General features: G+C 38.4%; 1 protein-coding gene across 2 annotated transcripts in view; it reads right to left on the reverse strand.

Annotated features, from left to right (window-relative positions):
• Nucleotides 1-385: 385 nt before the first annotated feature.
• TAF2 (TATA-box binding protein associated factor 2) overlaps nt 386-26,696 on the reverse strand; it is a 64,634-nt gene continuing 38,323 nt past the window's right edge. For both annotated transcript variants that reach the window (XM_086608797.1, XM_086608799.1), the window contains 7 exons: nt 26,386-26,525; nt 18,807-18,876; nt 17,155-17,264; nt 14,473-14,702; nt 11,616-11,768; nt 11,103-11,208; nt 386-859 (listed from right to left, as the gene is read on the reverse strand). In XM_086608797.1, coding sequence (XP_086464923.1) covers nt 594-859; nt 11,103-11,208; nt 11,616-11,768; nt 14,473-14,702; nt 17,155-17,264; nt 18,807-18,876; nt 26,386-26,525 — 1,075 coding nt within the window. In that variant the 3' untranslated portion in view covers nt 386-593. The remainder of the gene's footprint in view (nt 860-11,102; nt 11,209-11,615; nt 11,769-14,472; nt 14,703-17,154; nt 17,265-18,806; nt 18,877-26,385; nt 26,526-26,696) is intronic.

The raw sequence follows: 26,696 nt of genomic DNA on the forward strand, positions 1-26,696 counted from the left end.
GTATCTGAAAAAGGCAAACGTTCCGTATACTGTTCTTAAAATTCTGACATTACATTGCGATGGTTACAGCAAGAAACAGTTCAGTTGAAGACTACAGAAAGTCCCTGTCTTCTCAGGAGGTCTACACTTGGTTATACAATACTGCTCTGGAAAAAGCACTTCAGCAAAGGTCTGGCAACTGGCTTCTGCTTAAAACATACTCTGCCTCATAACATTCTTCAAAGGCTGAAAACATAATTGACTCTGGCAGTACACATGGTCAGCATGATGCGCGGGGGGTTGCCAGTGGACATGGGGCCCTTACATAAAGGGCTGTTTTCTTTGTTTAAAATGGAAAAAAAGAGTGGGAGGTGTGGAGAACAGTGAAATACAAAATGACTCAGAATCATAAAACATATTTTTTTAATCAGATTATTTCAACACGGCATATGCAAATAGAAGGCTTCAAACGAGGATGGTGGCAGAGCTTCTGAATTGCTAAGGCAATTCACATATTCTTACTTCCATTAAAAAAAGACAGAAGCTATAGCTGTACATCTCCTTCTACGTATTCGGAGAATATTGCAAGTTGAACTCCAGAGAAGCCATCGACCTCAGTCTGAAAGTGACGGCGAACGAATGGATCGTGCACTGGCTGGACTGTTAGAGAAAGCAAAGGGATCCTTTTCCTTTTCTTTATTATCATGTTTATGTTTATGCTTATGCTTGTGCTTGTGTTTCTTCTTCTTCTTCTTGTGCTCATGGTGATGGTGGTGATGGTGATCGCTATGTTTTGAAGAGTTTGATTCTTTACTAAACACAGAGAGTGGAGCTGCTGAGACAGGGTGCATGCTCATCTCTCCCGAAGATTGCTCTTTACCTAAAAAAAATGAATATAGTGGGATTGATAAATGTTTAACTTGCATTGTTTTTAAACATAAAAAATTCTGAAATATTAACCTACATTATCATTAAACATGCAAACACAGAACCTGCTATGATACTCGTACTGTTAGTTTTTGGGGTTTTTTGTTTGTTTTTGTTTTTTGTTTTTTTTTTTTTCAGAAAAGGCTCTGGAACATGCCATTAATGCTCCCATGCTACTGACAATTTTTACAGAGGTACTCCTTCCTCCCTTGAAGTACAAACATATCCCAGACAATTAGGAGTTGTAAAGAACTAAGAAATGGCAAGTTTTACTAGCTTCCAGAAACTCATTTTTAAAGAGACTAGGAAGGCCACTACATAGGAATAATGAAAATATAACTGCTTATGACAGCTATGACATTAAGCGCAGGCCTGGCATACATTAAAGTGCAGTTTTGAGATGTGAACGCCTTTTAGTCAGGAGCTAAAGCTCCCTGCAAGAATATACAAACCTTTTGATAATGAACAGAAGAATTAAATTGCTTTTTCCAAAAATTACCTCTTACAACCAATTTAGCCTCTTTGAAAGATTGTATAAAGTTTTCTTCTTCAATAAAAACCAAATTCCAATAAAAACAATTACACCATCTTTATTAGTACATATTTCACAAATACACTAGAACTACTTATATATTGAGTAAGTCTGGCATCTGAATCTGAGGAGACAAAATCTGATCCATGATCTCTCAATTCCTGAACCACTTTCTCATTCTCTCCTTGGCTCATTTAATATTTCTTATTTCACACAAACTGCAATACTTTCAACAGTAGGGATTAAAAGGCAGTAATCTAAGACTAACATTGTTAATGTGGGAAAATGCTTGGAAGGGAGGAAGGCTCAAATTCCTTTAGGCAAAAATTGAATCAAATCACTCACATAGCAAGAATGTGCTTTAGCTGCTGGACAAAGCAGAAAAGCACCATCAGATTTTTGAAGGCAACTACTCTTTTAAGCTTTACTTAAAATAGATTTTCTTCACGGCTGCTTTAAATGTTTCCCCCACCCCCCTCCAGTTTTTGATGGAAACAGCCCTGTAAAATAGCAAGGAACTATGTTATATACTTTGTAATTATATCTTTCTATAGATTTGAAAAGGTTGGGTTTTTTTGTTTTGTTTGTTTGTTTTCTTTTTTTTTTTTTCTCCCCAGTACATCTTTTTCTTTCTTTGGTTGGTTTTGCATCTTTAGGGGCAAGAACAATTCGTCTCTGGCAATGATGCCTGGAAGTCTGAAGAGCAAGCTCCCTGTAATATTATGGATAAGCATTGAGAAAGATTTCCATGCAATCTTTCTAGCCTTATCCAAAAGATTAAGAACTCATTCAATCAAGCACATATATAGTAAAGTTTCTAGACAGTACAGCTGTTCTGGTTTTTGTTGTTTGTTTTTACATATGGCTGGAAAAAACCAAAATCTGCATCTGTAAGCAGTGCTTAGAAGTCAGATTAGAAATACAAAACATTTTTATGGCAAGGATAGTCAATGACTTACTATGAGACATGGTGGAATCTATTGCTTAAAGTCTTAAACAGCAGAAGCGATGTCTTTCTAGAAATAAATATGTTTGGGCTCAAATGCAAGATGTGAATATGATGCAATATAAAATGCTGCTGATGTTACGAAGGAGGCCAGACTAGGGTACAACAGTTTTCTATAGACTTAACATCTTGAATATGCAAGTATTTTAAAAAACTTTAATTCTTACTGCATCAGAAGTAGTAAGCAGCAGTAAGCTCATGTTATCAATGCAATGATTTATTGTTAGAACTCACAATGGCTTTATTTACTTGGGTATATTACGGCAGGCTGAAGACACACACACAAATTCAAACCTCCACTTGCTGACTTCGATGCACAGTTACTACAACTTTTTTACACAGTTACCTGGAGCAGTTCTCGACGACGCAGACAGCATGCAAGCACACTGAATTTGATGCAAAAAGGTACATGACTGCTTGACTCTTTAACTACTTCTAATTATATTTCTCTTAAAGAACTCCTACCTGTACCTAAACCTATCCCCGTAACCTGAGCTCATTGCTCTAAAGCAGACAGTTTTTAGACAAGTAAGAAAATTTTCTTTAGCAGCTACAAGCATGCAAAACCAGCCACAAAATAGAAGGGAACGGTGGAAAAAAGTGCATATCTGACTCAAGCCACTAGAAAAGGAATGGTTAGAGACTGTCCCTCAGAAAACCAAAGCACACAGTATTTGACACGATTAAAACAGGCTGCAGTAACTAAAGGTGATCTGTGGCAGCGACACAAACACAGCCTCCAGTGACACAGAAATAAAGGTTATGGCAGCAAGCCTAAAGACAACTGATGGGTGTTTGTCTATAAAAGTTGTACAAAAGATTATCTAAGGTGCAGAGCACATTCTCACACGTTTTCAAGCTACAGGCAGATGATGCATTAACATATACAAAGTAAACTAAAGCCAACATAGAAGAAAACAAAACCCCCACACATATGACACAAACCCTTAAAACTTCACAGTTCCAATAGTTCCAAATTGTGAAGTTATTTTTATATGGAAACTGAACCTGTAAGTCTAGATGCTACATTTGAAACAACCTCAAACCAAAGCTAAGCCTCTGAGCTTTAAAAATCTTACCCCAGTATAACTGGTATAAGGACATGGGCTTAAGTCTGCAGGGATGATGTAGCAGTAGTGCCAAGTGCCAGTGAAGACCAAGGATGCAACCAAACAGGTTCTCTTGACTCCGTTGCGCTACCTGCCACTTGTGCAAATTTCCCACTGTTTCCTAAACTACCAGCTCTGCTAAGGCAACAGTCTGCGTTACCACTTCTTCACTTATTTCAAGTAGGCTATTAAAAAACCCCTATTATTTAAAGCAGTTAAACACCATTGACTGGAGCGAGTCAGGGAGCAACTACAACAGGAGCTAAAGCCAACAGGACTGAAGGGGTGGCGATGAGCATCTGGAAACTGAAAAAGGCAGGAAGATCTTCAGGAAGGGGAGAAATAGGTTCCAATTGCAACTCAAGGGCTACTGATCCTTAAGGGGACAGTCAACATTGGTAGTGTGGCATGAATCTCAATAAAAAAATGAAAGAATGTCATTACAAAAATCTACTTTTACTGAGCCAGTACCAAAAGTACAAACACTTTCTTCACAGAAGTCAACAATAGCTATAATCTGTTGGGTTTTTAAATGGAAAAATAACTATCCAGAAAACTTCCTCCTACTGTTAAAGAGTGCTTTGAAATCGGGAATCAAACATACCGATCCTGGATGAGGGCTCAGAAAGGATACACGCTGACTACCGAACTCAGTTGTCTGTAAAATGGACAGACCTGTAAAAGCTCTATAAAAAAACTGGACAGATCTGAACCTGTAAAATTCACTGTTAAACTTGCAGAACATTTTTTCTGCATTTTGATTTCTTTTTAATTTATACCTGCTTAAAGCCCATGAACCTGCAAACGAGGAAAACAAGGCTAAATAAGAATTGCTTTACAGGGCATTAATATCATTCTCATATCCACAGGAGTAGCAGGACTGCTGTGAGGAGGCACAGAGCACTCCCTTTTCCTGTAGGGAACCCATTTCCTCCTGGCAGAGGGAGCAGGACTGGGATCCGGGCTTCTCAAATCACAGGAACACACACAATAAACAGAGGGCGAGCCCACGAACTCGGTTCTGAAGTGGTCAGTAGTATTGCTTGGAATAAAATGCACATAAACCAGTCTATCCACTTGAATCTCTTTCTGTTTGGGATGCGGAGATTCCAATGTAATTATTGGCTTTGCGGTGTTCCAGCTAGCTGGATAGGCGTTTGAAATTAGACAGGATTATTTCCTCATGGAAGAAAGATCAGAAACTTTGTGCACACCTTGTCATAGGGATTAGTACAAACGCTGTAGATACCGTGAGAGAGAATAAAATATGAAAACACAGATCTCAGCTTAGTTTTAGAATGAAAAGGGTTTAGATCTCGATAAGCTTTAAAGTAACATTTTCTGTCTTAGCAAAAATCAGTGTCAGATAATTATAACATCTTGTTCATCAATTATCTAGGGTAAATTATTTTCTTTTTAAGAATCATCGGTGCATGAACATTGAACAACGCTGTTGGGTACAGTGTTTTACCTATTTTACTCCTACTTTGTTATCAAACCTTTACAATTTTAGAACATGTAACTTGAGACTTTAACATGCCAACAAGCTGTCATAAGATCTTCCATATGGTCTCCCCTGTATTTCTGATTTTGTGTGAAGAGGGTGGGACGCCACAGACTTACAGTCTCTGTTTCTTTGCATGTACAATCTATTTAAAACAGTTGGCTTACGTAGGACTTTTCCAAATTGATCCTTGCTAAAAATGACCCCGTTTGCACCCTGATTTATGCAAATGTCAGAGAGGCAGAAACCAACTTCACAAATCACAGCAAAGGGCAAGGCCCATGGGTCCAGTGTTTCAGTTAAAGACTATGTGGGTGCTCCAGAACCTGACACCGACCACCTCTGGGAAGAAGAGGACATCAACACAAGCATGTGAGCACTTAATACTTTTCTCCCAGAACCCAAAGTAAGCTTGCTAATGAGAAAAATAATGCTCTCTCTTAGCCTTGCAGTTGAACTGCAGCTCTGGCTAGAATTTTCTCTAAAGAAAGAACACTAAAAAAGCTGAAAAGATCTTGAAAACTATTTTGACAGTTACCTTGTTTTCCTTATTTCTACTTTTCTTTTTAACTATTACCCTGGAAACTTAGTATTACCCTGGAAGCATTCAAGACACACTGGTTTTTAATTTAATGTTGTGTTTATGCATCTGTTGAGCCATCAACAAAGCACATCCAGAAAGTTACCAAGCATAAATAATTCCAAGTTTCCAGAATGCAACTGTCTTGTCATTTGTGTTAAGGAGCAGAAATTTCAAGTTATATATCTCTGAAAAAAAACCACCACACAATCTTCTGTCTGGTAGAGTGTTCTTTTAAGGACCATGTGACAAAATTTTAAGTTTGAGAGCAAGAAGTAAAGATCTAGTTAAAAAAAAATAACCCAAAACAACCCACATCTGAAGATCTGCTAAACAAATCTTAATTTGGCTCCAACATAAAAATTTTAACTAGTTCCAATTTAAAGACTCACTTGACTTCATATTTTTTAGTAGGATTTATATACAGATAGATAATTAGCCTCTGCTGAAGTACTGTAAAGGCGAACTGGTGATTTAACTAATATACAGTTTTAACTCTTAGAACTGTTTTATTAATTTCCTCATTTGACTTTCATTTAACAACTATATTGCTTTGTCCTTACATTAAAATAACAACTGTGGTGTTATTTTTCCTACGTTTACTTTAACATTCTAGAAAAATTCCAGAATATTCCCTACTCTAGAGTTCGATCAGTAAGTCACTTCAGAATACTTTGTGCCTCTAACAGTTTCAGGTAGTTCACTTACAAATTTAGTTTCTAACCTTATCTTCGAGGTTCGAGAGGGATAAGTTGTTTTCTCAGAGACAGTCACAGCTACAGTATTATGGTTTTTTATTAAATCGTGTAGTTGACACACTGCAGCCACACACTGATGCAATCCTCATTTATGTTGTCACTTTACTGCAGGGCTTATGTTTCTATCTAAGCTGCTTTCATGCACTTTACGATAAAGCACTTGAAAACGTGCTTCCTTATGAAGCATACAATTAACCACATACTATTTCAGTGAGGCAAAATTAACTACAGAACATCAAAGCCTATGAGTTACCAGTTTGGAAGCAGTTATATTTTAGGTAATAAAGTCAACATACATGTAACGGATACTATCAAACATACTATATTAATATTATATGATTTTAAAGGGTAGTCTAACAGAACAGTTGTAACAGCTCTTCCCTCCTTAAAAAGTAAAGCAAAAATCCCTCATCGTCAGTGGTGTCCTCCTATCCAAGCTTTCATTCATACATTCGTCTGTGCGCAGATGCTTCAGTAACCTTTTTTGGCAGAGGGCCACTAACTAACGGCTGAACTTTGAGGTACTGGTGCTCTTATAGCTGGCTCGGGTAACTCCACTGAGCTGCAGAGGACGAGGCTTTTTTTACACAGTTCAGACTGAATTCCTATTAACTGCTGTATCCGCACTTGAAGAGCGGTGATTTGCACCACAGGCTCAAATCTAGTGGTGTAAATGTACTGTTTAAACATAAAACTACAGTAGCTTCCCTCTTACTGCAGTATGTGCTGTAACCAGTTTCAAACCGTTACAGAAAGCATACAATCCAGCTGAAGTACTTCCTGAAACTGCAGACAATAACTGTGATAAACAAGACCACAATCCAATTAACACGTACGAGAGCAGCCTAGACATTCAAAGTTTCATGTACCTCTAACATGGTAAACTGAGTGACCTACAAGGTCAGCAGTGGAAATTTCCAGTTTGATTATCCTGGAAAACAGCAAATGGATGAACAGAATGGCCAAAGGATTCTTCTGATCTGAGTTCAAATGCTCAGGATGTGTCCTCAAAGCCCACTGCTCCTGAATGTGACCAGAAAAAGCACTGCCTGTGCACAAAGAGAACATCGCTATACTTACTTTCTTATTCTTTTGTAGAAATAAAGATAAGAGAGAATTGGATACTGCTTTTTATCAACCATCAAACGACCAAAAATAGTTTGGAAAATTCTAATTAAATGTTTATCACTGATGATCTGTTGAACCATAACGATGTGTAACTTCACTGGTAGATCACGCCGGCTACAGCCAGGCAGTTATTTTGGAAGCAGAAAAGAACAGGCCAATCAATAACCACTGACACATACGCAGAACTTTTTCAATGTTCATTTTGAAGTACTGTGAAACTTCAAAGTGAAATATTAAAGTAAATAAAGAAACATATCTTAATCTGATTTCACTGAAGTCACCAACACGTGACAAGTCACCTTACAGTCTGAAATGAGAGTTTAAACCTACTGCTTACACAAAATCCGATCTTGAAATTCTTTCGATCTTAAGAGTAGGGAGTGTTACTACTATTCCTGATGATTTAGTAGCAAATAGAAATCTGTTCTCACATTAGAAACGTGACCTTGCACAGCTTTAGAGGCTCAAAGGAGGCTGCCACGTTTCTAGTCCTTACGGCAGATGCATAATGAACACAACAGCATTCTTCAGACAGTTTACAAATGATGTTTTGTTTCAATAACTTTTTGAAAAACACTCAGAATCCCTTACAACTACCAGAGTCCGCAGTTATATTATCGTAGAGAGGATGCTTTAGTAGAATTTGAAACATTTTCTATATGAACAACTACAAAAGATGCTATAATTATAGTACTGAAAGCTATAATCCTGTAAGAGTTGTAGTACAAGACTTCTTTTATTGCCCTTTCACATCCATGAGCAGAAGCATACAGAAAAAAAAAAGCTTTCAAAGGAAAATAATGTTTTCCTGGCTTTATGGGGGTTACATCAACTTCGACAAATTCAAATGATCATCTGGGGTGGTGTGGGGAGTGTGGAAAAAAAAAAAAAAAGAAGAATACACAGATACGTCAGGATTTAGACCCAACATGAACTGCCTCCTGGCAGCTGCTGTTCACAGGCTGTGTTTGGCTGATGACCTAACACTTCATGTGACATGTGGGGACACAACCCACAGCTGTGAGAGGAAAACTGAGTATGGGCTAAGAGCTCACTGCCTTCCAAGTAAGAGTCACAGAATTGAGGCAGATGCAAGACCTTACAGATTTACTAACGAGATACTGAGACCATTTCAGAACCTCTTGTCACTCTGTTTCACAATAACCACTCGCTGAAATGCACCCATCCTCCGTCGTTCCTGCAAAAACTCAAAAGCCCTCAGGAAATATTATCTATGATTCCTTTGTAAAACAGAACACTCCTATGTGTGAACAGTTTTATTTACGTATGCTTCCATTTTTCCCCATCTGTTTGGCATTTCTTCTGAGAAGTATGCCCTTTCCTAAAGACTGAACTGATTTTATTTACTCAGTCTGAAATTCATACATCTCTGCTTCTAAGAAAAATGCTATGAATAAGAAACAGGTGAAATTTTAGAAGCAAAGAATATCTGAAGTGGAACTGTTTCTAACCGCACAAACCAAAGAAAATTAAATTAGTCTGAAGTGTTTCAAAATAATGCTTTTCGAAGCCTTACTATTTAAAATGAATTCTATAGCAAAAACCAGCATTTGTCTCTTTTATTACCTAGGAAAGAAAATGTATTCCAGTGTGCTGAATGCCTAAAGGGCAGAGGTGAGAAGGTCATTCAGCACACAAGTGAAACTCGAAGCAGCTTTTGTCTGCTGCGGGTCTGCAAAAGGAGCAGTCAGCTGGCCACCACGCCGCTCCCGATCAGACCTCACCCTTTCTGAACTCAACATGCAACAGTCCTGCAGACAGAGCTGACGTAAAGAGGGTCCCGTAAGTCCTATTTGTGAAGTATTTGGCAGAGTTTTGTTTATGACTTTATATTCCATAGAGTGTGTGAATCTAGTAAAAAAAAAAATGTTGCAAAATACCATGCAAGAGTTATAAATACTAATCCTCAGTGGATCAGCTTTGCACTCGTGTGCCCTGGATGTGTCATTCTTCGCTGTAACAGAAAACGTGATGGTTGACCATAACACTGAGGACAAAATTCAAAGAGCTCCGAGAGGTTTAAAGTAAAGGTTGTGTGGAATTAGGCTCCTAAGTTCATGACAACAACCTATATGCAGTCTTCCCCTCTACTCTGCTGAAATGCCTACGGTTTAGGCAAAAAGTTGTGAGTTTTGCTACTCTACATATCTAACAGAAAATCCATCCTGGTGGAGCTGGCTGTACAGGCACATGTCATTAGCCAAAGGCCATCTGGAATCCAGAAACTAGACCTCCTTGTGTTTTGTGTCCCCATATGAACTTAATTTGTTAGCTAAGCAATGACAGCATTTACCTTTTATAAAAAAAAACCCACACCAAAAAAACAACAAAACCCGTTAGTGGCTAAAGCATCTGCCAAGGAAGTAAAAATGTAAGTCCTAGGCCCTAAGGGAGTATGAACCTACAGCTTCCACACCCGCAGCCAGCACCAAGGCACCAGCCTCAGCAGGATACTCAGAGCAGGAACATCCACCACCCCTTCTTTTAAACAGGGCCACTAAATTGCCAGGTCACAGGGAAAGCAGATGAGGTCACCTGTCAGCACAGCTCAGGACCTAGGGCACTCAAGACAGAATCAATGTTCCAGATCCTGCTGCTAAGGTCTACTTGTGTTTTACATTAGGCAAACCATTGGATAGAAACGGAAAAACAAGCAAGAGGGTAATTAGTCTGAATCCTACTTTTAAGGCCAAATACTTCATTTTTACACATTGCAGTACTGCAACCTTAAAACTTTGTTTTGGATGTGTACCAAGGAGGTCTCAAAATGCTTGTTACACAGTCACACTACCTCAGCTAAGCTCCACTGGGACATTCTGGAAGTAAACTTAAGAAATGTGGTTAAAATATTTTGAGAAAATGAGACTAACCACTGAATTTCTTTGCTAGTAACAGATAAGCAAAGAAGGTGGAAGTTCATCAATGAAGTTCAGCCTGCCTTAAGGTCTCTAAGAAACACTATGCTTTGAGAACTGATTTTGTCACATATATTATGAACGAGATACTACGAGAAGAAATAAAAGAAGGGCTTGAAATGAAACTATTTTACTCATAGATGCAATCTTTTCAACTTTGAAAAGCCCTTCTAAGCATCTTTGAGGCTTGCACGATTTTTAACTACTGATACTAAGTTATAAATCATTAAGATTACAGATTTTTTTTTATCCAATTAGTCTTGCTTTTTTTTTAAAGTTAATCTTCAAAATTATTATTTTTAAAATGACAACTATCACAAAATAAGTTTCACCCAATTGCTCACGGGGTTCTATTTCAGTTTTATGTTATTTTTTTAATTCTTTAGCTTTTCACTTTTATGAGCATGATACATACTTGCCTTACTTAGATATGTATGAAAATACGTACGTACATAGTTATCTATAAATATACTGGAAGCTAAAGAAATGTCCTCATGCACCCTTCACATACTTCCTTGAATTCAGTTAATGTTTACCACTCACCAGCACTATACATATGGGAATAAGCAGCAGCTAAAAAAACCCCACAACTGAACTAGCTGAAAAATTAACACTCTAATTTTTCCAATAAATTTACTCATACCTGGTGTGGATGGTCTCTCCAACATATTCAAATGATGATAAATAAAGGCTTGACTGTCATGAACTGTGTCCATATCAATTTCCTCCTCCTCTTGAGAGTTTGAGAACTAAGACATCAGGAAAAAAAATAAGCAGATGCTAATAATTTAAAGGAATATCACTAAATAGAACTTAAAATATTTTATTTTTAGGTAAACTGGGGGTGAGAGGGAAAGGAAGTGATATCTACCACTGTAAAGGAATAAAAATTCAATAAAATTAAAAGGGTCAGTGTTTTTTCTTCTAATTTACCATGAAGCTGTGTGAACAAGGGCATTAACTGTCAACTTTAGTTCTTCCCAGCCAATAAAGAATCTGATGGGAAATGATTTTGCCAAAGTAAGAGTAACAACTACTGCACACATATATACAACATGTCTTTTGTTTGAACACAGCTTTAAGGGAAGTCAGCAGAAGCCACTGCTGTTATTCTGAATACCCTACACATTGTGCAAGTTGGATTTCCATTTCTTACTCTGATTTTGAGTTTGACTTTACTGTCTTCATTCTTCTCTAGTATTTGCCCTGGCTCCAATGGAGACCCGAGTGGCATATCAGCCTTCCTCTTCACCCCCTGCTGATGACCAGAAATGCTGGATGCTGTTTCCTTAATAAGATGATCATCCTCCTGAAGCAGCATTAAAAGACCAAAATTAGAAGATAGCAAGAGCCATGTTTCAGCCTAGAAGAGACCTGACAGCTGAAAACACTTCTGAGTAAAGTGGGTGATTTGAACAAAGTTTTCCCTGTAGTTCTGGCAAAAAGTATCTTCTAAAACCCTGTATGGATTTGTGCCAACCTCTCCTACAAACATAGTTTCTCTTTACTCCTATCCCTGCTCCCTCTGCATATCTAGTATTGGCATCTTTTCTGTCCCTTCTCACAATCATGGTACTGTTGGTGTGCCTTGGGAGGCACTGGTAAAGCAGTACTGTTGCTGCCTCTGAATAGCCTTTCTATAAATCTGTGCCTCCCAGACTCTCCTCAGTCCAAATCTCAGTTGAAACACTGTGATCGCCTCTGATCTACACAGGCTAAATCTTCCTGTAGTTAGCTTTAAAAGCTAATGCTTACTGTGTTGAACACAAATCATAAAGAGCACTTAAAACTTGGGGTTTTCTTTGTTTTGATTTCACAATATTTATGAAAAAGACTTAAACTGTTTTCTAAATTACTGCTTAGATTATCAACCAAAACAGGGTCAAATGAACATAAAAATAGCAGGAGAGTCTACTAAGTTACACGTATAGTCATTAAAACAGGAGACAGGTGTTCCAAGAAGTGCAATACACAAAATATAGAAGGAAAAATAAAGTACCCACAGAAGCAAACTTAATTAAAAGTCCACAAAAACTAGATAAAAGCCACATCATAGACTCTCAAGAGCATATGCTGCTCCATTGAACTAACTGCTCTTCCTCTATCCTATGAAGGGCACTCCAGTCCCATCACTCATGCCTTGAACAATTCGAATTCAATTTTATGAAGCAGGTAGCTTTTACCATTCTCAACTAATTGAGTGTCACAACACTATTGGTACTGATATTAACATGTTTATATTATCAGCATATACAGTCTACTTTAAAGAAGCTAGTTGATCTAATGTATTCTATCACTTGTTGATTATTTTCACCTCAAATACGTACTTCCCTTTTTTCATCACTATTATTTAACCCAACACACTGCTGTTGTGAAAAACTTTGGATAAACTTTGGCTGATGTGAGACGCAGCCTTTGTTTTAAATTACTGGTTTATTTTTTTTACAAAGGAAAATCAGTTCCCTGAATTATGGGGAGTTACAGTGAAAATAGTGACCTTAACCAAGTAAGGAGTAGGAGAATGGAGATGAGGCACAGGAGAAGATAAGAGGGATGAAGTGTGAATTGGGGCTTATATTAATGCTGTTATTTTCAGACTAGTGTAAGCCAGTAGTGCTGCTAAAAGTAGCCGCCTCTTCCCCTTCCTCACACATTTCTGTCCTGGCGGGTCACAAGCATTTGTATAATTACATGGTGAACTGGACCAGGAAGCTGACCCTGCAGGAAATACCTGTTCATAAAACACGTATTTTTCCAATCCCATCCTCCCCTGATCCAGCTCATCATGCAGCAACAACAACTGTGCTAGCACAAGGCAGAGGACAGTATAGAAAAAGGAAGAGTTAAGAGGAAATTTTTTGATTAAGATAGTCTGGCTGCTAGAAAAGTTTGGATGTTCACTGAACTGCAGCCTAAAAATCTGCCAACAAAATGTCTCCCGCTATTTAATTCTGATGTCTGTGTGCAGCAAATTAGGACTTACTACATGTTCTGTAAATATGTAGGATAGCTCTAATGATGTCTGACTCCATAATTTTCTCCTCCTACTGGAAATAGCCTGCAAGGTACTGTGATAATTTGCACTTTCAGTATACTTCTGAATAAAAACAATTTAGAAATTAACTATGAGGTTGATAAAGTAACAGTACAACATTCCATCCAAAAAGGTGGAAAGAGTTTCAAACATGCTAACCACACGTTCACATTCTCTTTCAGGATTTACTCCTGAGGAGTTTCAATCAAATGTAGTTTTTGAAACTGGTACGAAAATTACTCATTATTTCCATGCCTGTTAGTTTTTTTTCCCCTGGTAATTAAATTTGTCCAACAAAAAGACTTAGTCTTGCAGTAGTGGTAGTTATTCTTAGGAAAAGCATGACTTGAATAGCTTGCAAGATCCATTTTCTAACTACACAATGGACTATGTTTTAGGACTGAAGCCTCCGAAGCCAGAAAGATACCAAACTTATCGTACGCGATTTTTCAGAAGTTGTTACAAATCCTGCAGAGCACAGTGCTAAGTAGTCAGATTCAACCGTTCAACGATGTGCTAAAGTTCCAATTTTCACATCTCTTGAGGTTGTTTAAAAAGAGGTATACCTATGTATTTTAAGACGTAATAAATTCACTGATAAAAGGTTTTGTTTTGGAAAATTGCATAACTTGCCCATAAGCAATATTCTTAGTCTAATAAAAAAAGTTTTCATCACAGCATCAAACATTTCTGTGAATCACTTCATGTCTCATAAGCAATAAAGTTTTATAAAGAATAGAAATGATGAGACTAGAAAAAACAAGTAAAAAGCTTGCATACATCATGAAAAACAGTTAAAAAAAGTAAAAAAAGTTATGGTTTTGCCAGTTTTTCAAGTGGAAGGAATAATAAGTAAGAGGCTGCAAAGGTAGCTTAGGTAAGGCACGAGAAGCTTGAACACAACACAAAATGAAATCAGCAACCAACGCAAGGCCTCAGAGCCAGCTGAACAGGATGTATGCAGATGGCTTGTGCTTACGGTGTTCTGAAATCCCACCGACTGTCCGTGATTGTTAGTACTATTCACAGGTTCTGGATTATTTGCAATCGATTCAGGGATAATTGTTGGATTAAGAACAGCCTTCTTTTCTTTCAGATTAAGAACAAGTCCAAGCTCTGGCAATGGTAAACAAGAAGGTCTGCTGAGGCCAAAAAGTGTGAAATAGAGGTCCACAGCACCACAACGTAATCTCCAGTCGTGTGAAGTTCCTAAAACACAAAAGAGATTATTGTTAATACAGAGATACAATATTCTCCACCCCCCCCCCCCCCCCCCCCAAATAAGACAGTTTAAGTGATCTGGATCCACTTGAATCTGACGTTTTCTGTGCTTAAGATACACTTCCCTCATTATTCCTGCCTCTTAGTGACTCAAACTCACCTGTCACATCCTGTATAAAAGGAAGGCTTTAAGTTGTTTGGGTTGTAAACTGGATATGTTTAACAGAACAAGACTGGGAAACTAAGTGCTATAATAACATAATAAAAAATAAAAGGAAAATAATCACACCCATATGCTTTTATTTTTAAAGTTTCACTTTAGGTTTTAATATTGGACAATAAAATAGAACATTTTGTAACCAAACTGGCTCCCTGTATCAGTGGATTTGGTTGCACTTGCCTATGTATTCCATGAAATGTAGCAGGAACCTTAAGCATGACTGAGATCTGTACCCACTGGAAACCACACTGACAGAGAACACAAACTAGCAATGCATAAACATGCTTTTTGATGTCACTACTATGTCATGTACTTCACTGGATACTCAATGCTTTAATTTGTATTCACACTGGAGATATACATTCTTACTGTACAAAGCAATGCTTCATTGATTTTCTTTTTCACTGCCAACTGCGTACTGCTTTTATATCTTCATACTCAAGTGGTCAAAGCAAGCTGGGCACCAATCACAACAGAAAGGCATCTAACACCTGGTGCAACGCTGCAAATACAGTGATTCTGGTGTTAACTCAGCCCAGCTCTCGACCGATTGCAATTTTACTGAACATGTTGTTCCACAGCGGGAATAGAACTATATGTGGCACACAAGGCACAGATGTGCCAACTGTCATGTTGATGTGGCTGTGCAAGACTTAGCACGAAATAAAATTACAAGATCTATGCCTGTAAATACTAAGTTTGAGGCAGCTAAACAGTGTTTTGAGTAAGCTTAGCTGTACATACACTTACGCAGTTACAAGTAACTCTGATGAGTTTGATGAACAGCTGGGTAAGGAGAAAGCGATATGAATATTAATCTGGACATTTCTAACATTAAAATACTCTCCAGAGAATGACACATGCACAAATATTAATTTCAAAACTATTCTAACATCTTAAAAATAAATGATTTACTCAACTTCTTAAGCTAGCACATCTTAAAACAATATGATGAATTCCCATTCAGTATCTCTTTCCTTTTCCAGTAGAACAGCTAGGCTTACATACAATCGGTTGCTGAATTTCTCTGCAGTCTTTGGAATTTGTGAGTATTATCAATTTAATACAGATTAACACAGAAGAAAAACAAAGATTCCATACATCAATCAGAGTCTGTTTTCTATTTCATGTGCTTATGTTAAATAAAAGCGACTCACGATTCTAGAATCATGCAGCTTTAAACTTGGCTGCTACCTTATCTCACATTAACAAGCATTTTTTCAAGGCACCCTGGCATGCTATGTTTTCCCTTACAGAAAATAAATTGAAACATTATGTCATCTTGATGCTTAGAAATTTAAGTACTTAAAGCCCCATGAATCATAATAAGAATGTATACCCTATTTGTTACTTGCAAAAAGAGGTAACGGTTGTAAGTAACACTGCACACATTCTTCTCAAGAAAAAGGAAAAACAAACTCTCTGATGGGAACATCAAAATTGTTTATTTTCTGTGCCTGACACTTGGCAAATCCTACAAAACTGAACTACTAGTAGTCTCCCCACTTCAAACCCTGGAGTGTAGCTGTAAACTTTTAAACACTAAAAATAATGATACATAGTGAACAGACAGCCTTCAATGACCTGAAAAAGCTACGTAAACATTTAAGTGTAATCCATGTAGTAATATGCCAGATGTTAAAGGGCAGTTTGTCAGGACTGGATAAAACTGCTCCAGTAATGAAAAACAGGTCAATGGTAAAGATGCAAGCCCCTCTCTCATTAGGATCTTTCCTAATTGCACAAGGCAAATTGAGTCTTCAGTTTATAACAGACTTCTAGAAATCTCGTTTAAATTATCTATACAAACGTTATCCTCTCATATTCTCTCTGAGTTTAGTAAAAGAGGACAAAGGGACACTATCTAATCTAAAGCAAACTATATAAAGAAAAAAGTAACACAGGCAGCATCATTTGAGGAAACATTTGCTTTGAATGTCTGGGTCAAAGAATCATTCCGTGCCAAAGTGCATCAAAGCACACTACAGTAGTAGATAAAAGAATGAAAAACAAGGAGGTTTGGTACCCTGTGTCACTAAAAGTTCTGGAGGTATGTACGTGACATTGAACCTCTGAGATGGAATTTTCACTTTCTAATTATTGAAACTAAGAAAGCTCTTGCCGTATTCTGAAGCAAATCTTTAACACTTATTTCAAAAAACCTTACAATAAAAAAACAAACAACAAAACAACCAAACAACAAACAACCCGAAATCCAACCTGAATTCATCAGTTTCCAAAGCTGATCTACCAAAGCTTCGTTACATAAAGGGGACTCCATGTTCTTGGTAAAAGGTGGATTCTTAGTCAGCATATCCAGAATCTTATGCCTGAAAAAGAAACAGAAAAAATCTCCTTTATTAAATCCAAATGAATAAACTAATAATACAAAGTCTGTTCAGTGTGCAATATTCTTAGAAACTTATTCAAATACGGGATTTCTTCCAAAATTTTAAACAGTGTTTTACGCTTTTTGCTCTTCCTTCTGTCCACAATATGCATAGACACATATTTACCATCAGCAATATAATTTAAAGTAAAAAGCAAGGTGAAAAGCAGCAGGATGTTATCAGACACAATTTTTAACAGTTAGGTATAAATTTGTAGGCTACATCACGCTCTTCTGTTTAGTAACAATCTTTCTACCCACTGACTTGATAAGTACAAAGAAGGCGCAATATTGACTAATAAACTCCTTACATACTGACACAAAAGACTTTTTAAATAAACTTTAAATGTTTATGACTGATACAAAAATGACAGGACCAAAACCAGTGACTTGCACATCCTTCTGGAAAGGAACACCGCCACCTCTTAAGTTACACTGGTGTATAAAAACTCTGCACTTACCATATTTGCTTACGATTTACACTTGAAAGTAGATACATTTGTCTCCTACTTTCCTTCTTTAAACTTAGCCTTGAAAACATCTTATGAATGAGAATAATTATTTGTTCCATTACTTATTATTTTAACTATTTTCCCTGTCTAGGCAACTTTCCTCTTGCTGTCTTACACATTTGGGACAAGAAAATTCTTACAAATATTTTTTTCTCCTTTTCCTTAAGAAGAGGCTTACATACAGCACTGAATTCAAAATTTAAATTCCTCTTTAAGAAGATACAAATCAAAAAATCTCCTTCCTAGACTGCATCAAAACCTCCTCTAGTGAGTCTAATTGTATCTACTTTCATTAAGAAGAATGACAGAAATAAAATAGGGCACAATATTGCAGTTATGATCTTTGTAAGAAATCACCTATACAGAGAAGGTGCAACTAATACTATTAACTTTGAAACTCGGTATTTTAATGGTAGCCATAAAATGTGTTGGGGAAAAACATGATTATGAACCTCTGTGTTCAAGGGTTTATAATGAATGTGCTAAAATATCCAATCACTCATTGGTGAAAATAAAGTTGGAACAGGCAATACTAGAAATTACATGATATTTTCACATGTTATCCTTTCACCCCATCTACAGTCTAACAATTGCTTTACACTCCTTGCTGGCAAAACACTGTGTGCACTGTGTCTCAACTTTTGTCTTTTCTAAATACCACAAAGTCTTTTTGCCATACGCAACATCAGATTTATATACTTCATTTATGATCAGAAAATGACCTCTAACTTCAAATTTCCATCACAGGGGTAGAATATAAAAAAACAAAAATAATATAATGAAGAATAAGAGAGATGTGAACTGTCGAAACATAAAAACAAGTTTCAATTTATATAACAAGAAGAAAAAACAAGTTTGTGAAAAAGTATTAAGCAGTTAAGCGTTTGATGTATTCTAGCAATTTTAGGGAAAGAATTTACTTCGTAGTTCCAGCATTGGTGAAAATACTGGCTCTTTATTAACGCACTAACCTTATGTAGGGTACAGGATCATTCTGAACCATAGTAAGCAGCCACTGTAGTTCTTCGTAGCTCCTATCAACTGCAAAGTAGAATAAAATTCCTATAAATATATATATAATCTGGAAGGATTTTGACTGAGACAATCACAAGTTCCCCAACTAGCACACGAAGAGCTTGAATCACTGCAACTAAAGAGGAATTTCATTAATTACAGTGCAAATTCAAAGTAAAAAGTGGTTCACTTTACAGTGAAATCGAAATGAACACAAAAGTCCCTCATGCCTCAATTGGTCAGTAACCACAAACTTGACTATGAGAAGGTAACTGTCACTCGTGAGTGCTGATTGGGAAGATCACAGAGTAAATGATCACCTTGATATTGTGTGCTCCCTAAAACAAATGCAATTCAAATATTCTTTCAACAATCAGAAGTACAACATTTTCTACAGGGAACAGGGAATATACAATTCTTATGCACAGGAATTTGTTAAAGTTATTTATAAATAGGACAGAAAGTGGCAGACTACAGGGCATATACAAAACTGAAGCATACTCCTCTCAGTAGCTTGCCTCAGCTTTTTAAATCAGGATACTTTGCAACTAAAACGTATTTTGAAACTTAACAGCATGTGCTTCTAGAAAATTGCTGCCTGACATTGTTTGAAACAACATCAGCTTGTTAGTTTAAAATTTAAATTCCATGACAAAATTCCTTTGATTGTCAAGAGTAACATTGCAAAGTAACAAACAACGCAGAATATCATCACCACCGATGGCACAAAAAATGAAATAATTTTTATGTAATCTTTTTCTTGGGTGCACAACAGTAAGATTTTACAGCAGTATTCTTCTACTTTCCTCAAAACAATGAAGAGCTTGCATAGGCTTTGCTTTACTTCAGAATTTGGGGTGTATTAGTCATTCCTGTACAGACAGCTCCAAAAACATCTCTGTTGCCTTCCATTTTGTGGTCCTAGCCATGTATTTCCTTCTTCCCTAAGCCTGTATTTTCAGTTCTAAATACCTCGGTTCTTCCCTGTCTGATGTCAGTCAGTTTTCAGTCAATCATTTTTAAATACAACTCTTTTAGTCCAATCAATTCTAATATCTATTATTCCCTTGCTATTTCACTAGAGCAAGCTGCTTTTAAAGGAAGAGGCAGTTATTTAAATCATACTATGAGAATCAGCACTTCAGTTCTATCAGAAGTTCTTTAAATACTTTGGAGAAATAGAACATAAGATCTCTTCTTGGCTTGGGAGGAGGCAGCCAAGCAATAAAACCTACATTTTAACATTGCTTAGAAGATGACTGAACAGTCTTTTGCAGGCCACTTGTAAGTCAACTCTGCTCTTCCTATAATCCAAGCAAAACACAACCGGTTACACTGGTGAGGCATTGACCTGGGCTGGTAAGCCCTGTTCAGGGGTAGAATGTATTAGCTCACAAACTGCAATCTCGGATTTGCATTAAAAATCAGAGAAATCTTTGAAAAGCTATGCCTAGGATATACTTTTAAGGGATTAGTGACTGCCTGTGCTCGGCTCCATGCACAGCTGCTTTTCCTGGCAGCTACCTTGCTTGGGACAGAAGGCAGCTAGAACACTGCATACAAAAGTTGTTCTGCATGGAAGAAAAATAATGTTGTATAACCACGCAGCAAAGACTCACAACACAGAGAACACATTAAGCCACGACCATAAGCAAACTGCAATTACTTCAACCACTAAAAAAAAGGATTTTAAAACAGTTTTTGAATAGAAAATGAGAAGTCTAGGAGATGAATCCTTTAGGCTGACAGTACTGCATAACAGCACCAAGAAACACCACACTTTTGTGGTTAAACAGTCTTTTTTGCTTCTTAAACTTTGTGCTTGAAACAAATGAAGTCTTCCCTGCTGTTTGCCTTACAGTGTAAACTAGGCCTGCCAGACTTCCAAACCTTTGCTACTAATGCATTTAACCTGCTCTTCAAATTTATAGAACAACTACGAAACACTTTGGGGAACAACGACAAATTAAAGCTGACTTTTGGCAGAACAAATCTTTTTAGCCAGAAAAGTCATGGAATCACACAACAGCCCAGTTTGGAAGCGACCTCAAAACATCATGTGGTCCAACCTTTTGTGGGAAAGGGAGCCTAGATGAGATTATCTAGCACCCTGTCCAATCTCATCATGAAAACCTCCAGTGATGAGGACTCTAGCACATCCCTGGGGAAGTTGTCCCACTGACTGATAGTTCTCACTGTAAATATCTTGATATCATGCTCGTAGGCTCTCATCCTGCTGGGGGATTTCAACCATCCCAATGTTTGCTGGAAAAGTACACGGTGAGCTGTAGGCAATCCAGGAGACTCCTGCAGTATAATGAGGGTAAATTCTTAAGCTGAGTAATAAAAAACCCTACCACAGGGGATGAGATACTGGACCTGATGGTCACCAACGCAAGTGAGTTAGTTGGTGACGTCAAGATTGGAGGCAGCCTGGGCTGCAGTGGTCACACGCTGGTGGAGATCACAGTCGTGAGGGATATGGGTCAGGTAAAGAGTAAAGTCAGGGCTCTGAATTTTAGGAAAGCAAACTTCCAGCTGTTCAAGGAGTTAGTCAGTAGGACCCCCTGGGAAACTGACCTCAGGGATAAGGGAGCAGAACAGAGCTGGCAGATCTTTAAGGATGCTTTCTTTCCATAGAGCGCAAGAATTCTTGATACCGAGGTGCAAAAAATCAGGCAAGGAAAGCAAGAGACCAGCATGGTTGAGTCGAGACCTGTTGGTCAAACTAAAGAGCAAGAAAGAAATGCACGAGCAGTGGAAACAGGGACAGGTATTCTGGGAAGAGTACAGGCATGTTGCCTCGTTGTGTAGGGGTGGGGTCAGGAAGGCCAAGGCATGGCTGGAGCTGAACTTGGCGAGGAATGTAAAGAATAATAAGGAGGGCTTCTACAGATGTGCCAGCCAGAAAAGGAAGGTCAAAGAAAATGTAGCCCCCTTAGTGAGCAAGACTGGCAAACTGGTAACAACGAACAAGGAGAAGGCTGAGGTACTCAAAAACATTTGGCTTCAGTCTTCACTGGCAACCTCTCCTCCCACACCTCTCGAGTGGATGGACCACAAGGCAAGGACTGGGAGAGCAAAGTCCCTCCCACTGTAAGAGAAGATCAGGTTTGTGACTACCCGAGGAAACTGAACATATATAAGTCTGTGGCATCTGATGAGGTGCATCCAAAAGTCCTGAAGAAAATGGCCCATGTAGTTGCCGAGACACTCTCCATGATATTTGAAAAGCCATGGCAGTCAGGTGAAGTCCCTGGTGCCTGGAAAAAGGGAAATATAGCACCCATTTTTAAAAAGGGTAGAAAGGAGGACCCTGGGAACTACTGATCTTTCAGCTTCATCTCTGTGCCTGGGAAGATCATGGAACAGATATTTGTAGAAGCTATGCTAAGGCACGTGGAGGACAGGGAGGTGGTTCGAGACAGCCAACTTGGCTTCACTAGGTCTGATCAACCTAGTGGCCTTCTAGGATGGAGTGACTACATCAGCGGACAAGGGAAGAGCTACAGATGTCATCTGTCTGGACTTCTATAAGGCCTTTGACACGGTCCCCCTCAACATTCTTCTCTCTAAATTGGAGAGATAGGGATTTCATGGGTGGACTGTTTGGCGGACGAGGAATTGGTCGGACTGTCACATCCAGAGGGTAGTGGTCAACGGCTGAATATTCAGATGGAGACTGGTGACAAGTGGTTTCCCTCAGGGGTCCGCACTGGGACCAGTATTGCTTAATAACTTCATCAATGACATAGCCAGTGGGATCGAGTGCACCCTCAGCAAGTTTGCAGACAACACCAAGCAGCGTGGTGTGGTTGACATGCCTGAGGGATGAGATGGCATCCAGAAGGACCTGGACAAGCTTGAGAAGGGGGCCTGCGTGAACCTCACAAAATTCAACAAGGCCAAGTACAAGGTACTGCACATGGGCCAGGGCAACCCCCGGTATCAATACAGGCTGGGAGATGAAAGGATTGAGAGCAGCCCTGAGGAAAAGGACTTAGGAGTACTGGTGGATGACAAGATGGACATGAGGTGGCAATATGTGCTTGCAGCCCACAAAATCAACTGTATCCTGGGACGCATCAGCAGGTCAAGGGTGGTGTTCTCACCTCTACTTCGCTCTGGTGAGATCCCACCTGGAGTACTGTGTCCAGTTCTGGAGTCCTCAGCATAGGAAACACATGGATTTGTTGGGAGCAAGTCCAGAGGAGGACTAGAAAAATTATCAGAGGGGTGGAACACTTCTATGAAGACAGGCTGAGAGAGTTGGGGTTGTTCAGCCTGAAGAAGAGAAGGCTCTAGGGAGACTTTCTAGAGGCCTTCCAGTATTTAAAGGGGGCCTATAAGAAAGATGGGGACAGACTTTTTGGGAGGGCCTGTTGCGATAGGACAAAGGGTAATGGTTTCAAACTAAAAAAGGGTAGATTCAGACCAGATACAAAGAATTTTTACTTACAATGAGGGTGGTAAAACACTGGAACAGGTTGTCCAGAGAGGCCGTAGATGCCCCATCCCTGGAAACATTCAAGGTCAGGTTGGACGGGGGTCTGAGCAATGTGACCTACTTGAAGATGTCCCTGTTTATTGCTGGGGGGCTGGACTAGATGACCTTTAAGGTCTCTTCCAATCCAAACTATTCTTGGATTCTGTGTTCCCTGGGGACCCCACTTGTGACAGGCTGCCAGCTGGAGAAAAAAACTATTGATTGCCACCCTCTGAGTGCAGCCCATGACTCAGTTATCCTACCCATCTCACAGACCACCCATCCTGTCTGTATCTTGCCAGTTTGTCTAGGAGAAGGCTGTGGGAAAGCAAAGATATGTAGATTTTCATACTCCTGGTAGGCATAAAAACAAGTGATTGCTATCTTAAGCAAAAATCCCCTTGAGATTTTTTTCAAATTACAAGAGATGGTGTATCAGTTCTCAATTACAGCAGAGCATATCTGAGATTCTAACATTAATGAGATTAGATAATCATGGACATTTATCTAGAATGGTTTCGATTTGTTTTTACCTCTTATAAATATGCAACTGCTCTGTTGTACACATATAACTGCTAATAGTCATGTAACTATCAGAAGCTCACTTTAAAAAGTTAATAAAACCTGTTCCCTTCAAGTCAGTTTAGATCAGCTGTCCAAGTCCTTATATGCTGCCTCAAGCATTTTACAGAGTTACCGTGTCTCAAAAAAAGCCTCACTATTAACAGCAAAGAAAACAACTTCTTCAGTTCCATGGAGAAATGATTTCTTTTAAAGCAACTTAAAAAAAGGCAGTGCTATTCCTACCCTGAGAGTTAATAGAAAAACATGGGAGTTCCACTCTGCCCCAGAAAATACAGACTTTCCTTTTTATGGAAATTACAAAATCTGTCAGCTTCCTTTACAAGAACTGTTAAAAAGCCAGCTTTGGCACAAGCAACAGGCATTTGATAGCTGCTGGTTTACATCCAGTTTGAACTGCAAACCAGGTAACAGGGAACAACGAGAATCAGACCTCTTGGCAATAAACGGCCAATCATCTCTCCTTCCAAAGCTTGGTTCAGGGTACCGCAAGACGAGCACTGCTAACCACCAAACACTTACCAGTCTTACAGCAGGAGCAGAAGCTGATGTGTTCAGTGCTGGAAGGCTGTATTTGAGAAATGCTACGGATGATCAGTTAGATAGTAGGCTGTGCTGTGAACTGTAGTGACTTTAAAGCAGACAGACGTTTACATCTGCTATCTCTGCATCAGAGAGAAAGCTGTTGGCAAGGAGCAAGGCACTTAGTGCAGTAATACTCTAATCCATCATCTCCAGATCTCACAGTGAGCTCGGTCGAAAATTATGTTCAGCTCAATCTCTGATTTCTTTAAGTAATCTATTACTTTTTATCATTCAAGTTTTACCTTTCTGTAGAGTATTTCAAGCAACTTACCCTATCTTGCTCATACAGCATCCCATTTGATGAGCTGTTTTAAAGAAGTACTATATTACTTTGCAGTACAAACACTTTCTTATTCAAGTCAGTTATTAACCAAAAACATCATCCATAAAAGGTCAAGAATTTAATAAGAAAACATTACTTCTATCAGTTTGTCTTTCCAAAGGGTGGGATGAATTAGTGAGGAGATCATTCTAAAGGAAGCAGGCTGATGAGTAAGCTTTCCACTCTCCAGCAAATCTTTCCACTAATACTCTATGAAGGGAGGAACAAAGCAAGTCACCTAATGGCAAGAAAGATGCACAGCACCAGCAGAGTTCTGAATTCTAGCTGGGTATCATTGACAGAGTCACCAAATGGTACATGTGCACGGGGTACGGATCCAGAATGCCTGGTGAAGTGCAAGACTGAGGACAGAGAGTAAAAGTGATGCTCGGTGCACAGCCTCCCTTCAAGTTATTATTTTTTCTCTATGACAGCGTGGTTTCAGTCTGTAAGCGTCTGCCCAAATTCTGCCAGATGCATTCAATGAAAGACTCCAATTGCCTTAAAACCTCGTTGCCCATCTAGTTTGAGAAGCCTTTGGGCAGAATGACAGCAGTAAGATCAAAGTCATAAAGCCCTTATGAAAAAGAGAAAACAATTATTCATGCAAAAAGCAAAGGAAACTCTCCACTACCCTGACAATGAGAATCTGACATTTGAGGCAAAATAATTAGAAGTCTAGAATCACCATTCTGCTCGCAGAGGAAGAACTGAACAATTTGGCCGCCTTGATAGGAATAACCCTTCAACACAAAAACTGTTGCAAATCTGCTGAACAGAGAAAGACCAACTCAAATAAATGAACAGGGCAACATAGCACTAAATTAATTTCAGAAAAATGCAAATTATTAATGTTATAATTTCTAACTGCCTCTAGGAAATCTGTTGGGATTGAATTTCAACTTCAAATGGCATTTAGGAAAGCTAATGTTGTAGCTAACTGTTGAACTAACTCTGTCCCAGTCAAAACCAGGACAGCTACCCAGTATTTTTTTCAAAGACCTGCAACACTCAACTAAGACAAAGACAATATTAAAAGAATGGAAACATCTCACAGACACAAGCTATATATAAGGAACAGCAAGGCAGAATCAACAATTAATCATTAAAATAATCTAAGTTTCCAAAATTTAAAGCTATAAGATGCATTGAAAAAGCAAAATAAAGACATTAGCGAGAAGGTAAAGCAAACCCAAGAGCTTTGACTAGCAATTCTGGCTGAACTGAACTGAATCAAAATCACTGAAAACAAAGTGTTAAAATTACCAAAACCGCTTACCACTATTACCACTACTCATTGTGCTGCCTACTCATTATTTCAAAACTCAGGTATCTGATTCGATTTGCAAGTCACTGAGAAACAACGCTCACCACATCTTCACAAAACTTGCATTCTCTAGGACAAAGCGCTAATAGAAATCTCAGCTTCTTATCAATACATTTGTCATCACACAGGCTCTTCTGGTGGACACTATTTCAACCTAATATTAACAAGGTAAGTACTACCTTTTCCTACTATATCACAAGTGTTACAAAGTGTCAAAATACTGGAAAAAGGTACCTTTTGTGTAATCAACGACAGCCTCCAAAGCTGCTATTCGGATATCTATGAAATGCCCATATTCTGCATATGACTTGAAGAGAGCAGGATCGCTTGGGACGTGACCATTCTTCTGAAGCACTCGAATAGCTTTTAAACAGCTGGTAGAAAGAGGAAATTTACGTTAGGTTTGTGGAATGTCAGCCAAGCACAATAAAATTACTTTCTTTAAAATCAAGCACTGCAATTTTTCTCAATTATGTTATCCAAACTAACATGTTACAATTACCTTCACAGCATTAACACATAGCTCTCATTAACTCTGAATTAGG

This window comes from Tauraco erythrolophus, chromosome 3 (assembly GCF_009769465.1).
Source record: "Tauraco erythrolophus isolate bTauEry1 chromosome 3, bTauEry1.pri, whole genome shotgun sequence".
NCBI lineage: Eukaryota > Metazoa > Chordata > Aves > Musophagiformes > Musophagidae > Tauraco > Tauraco erythrolophus.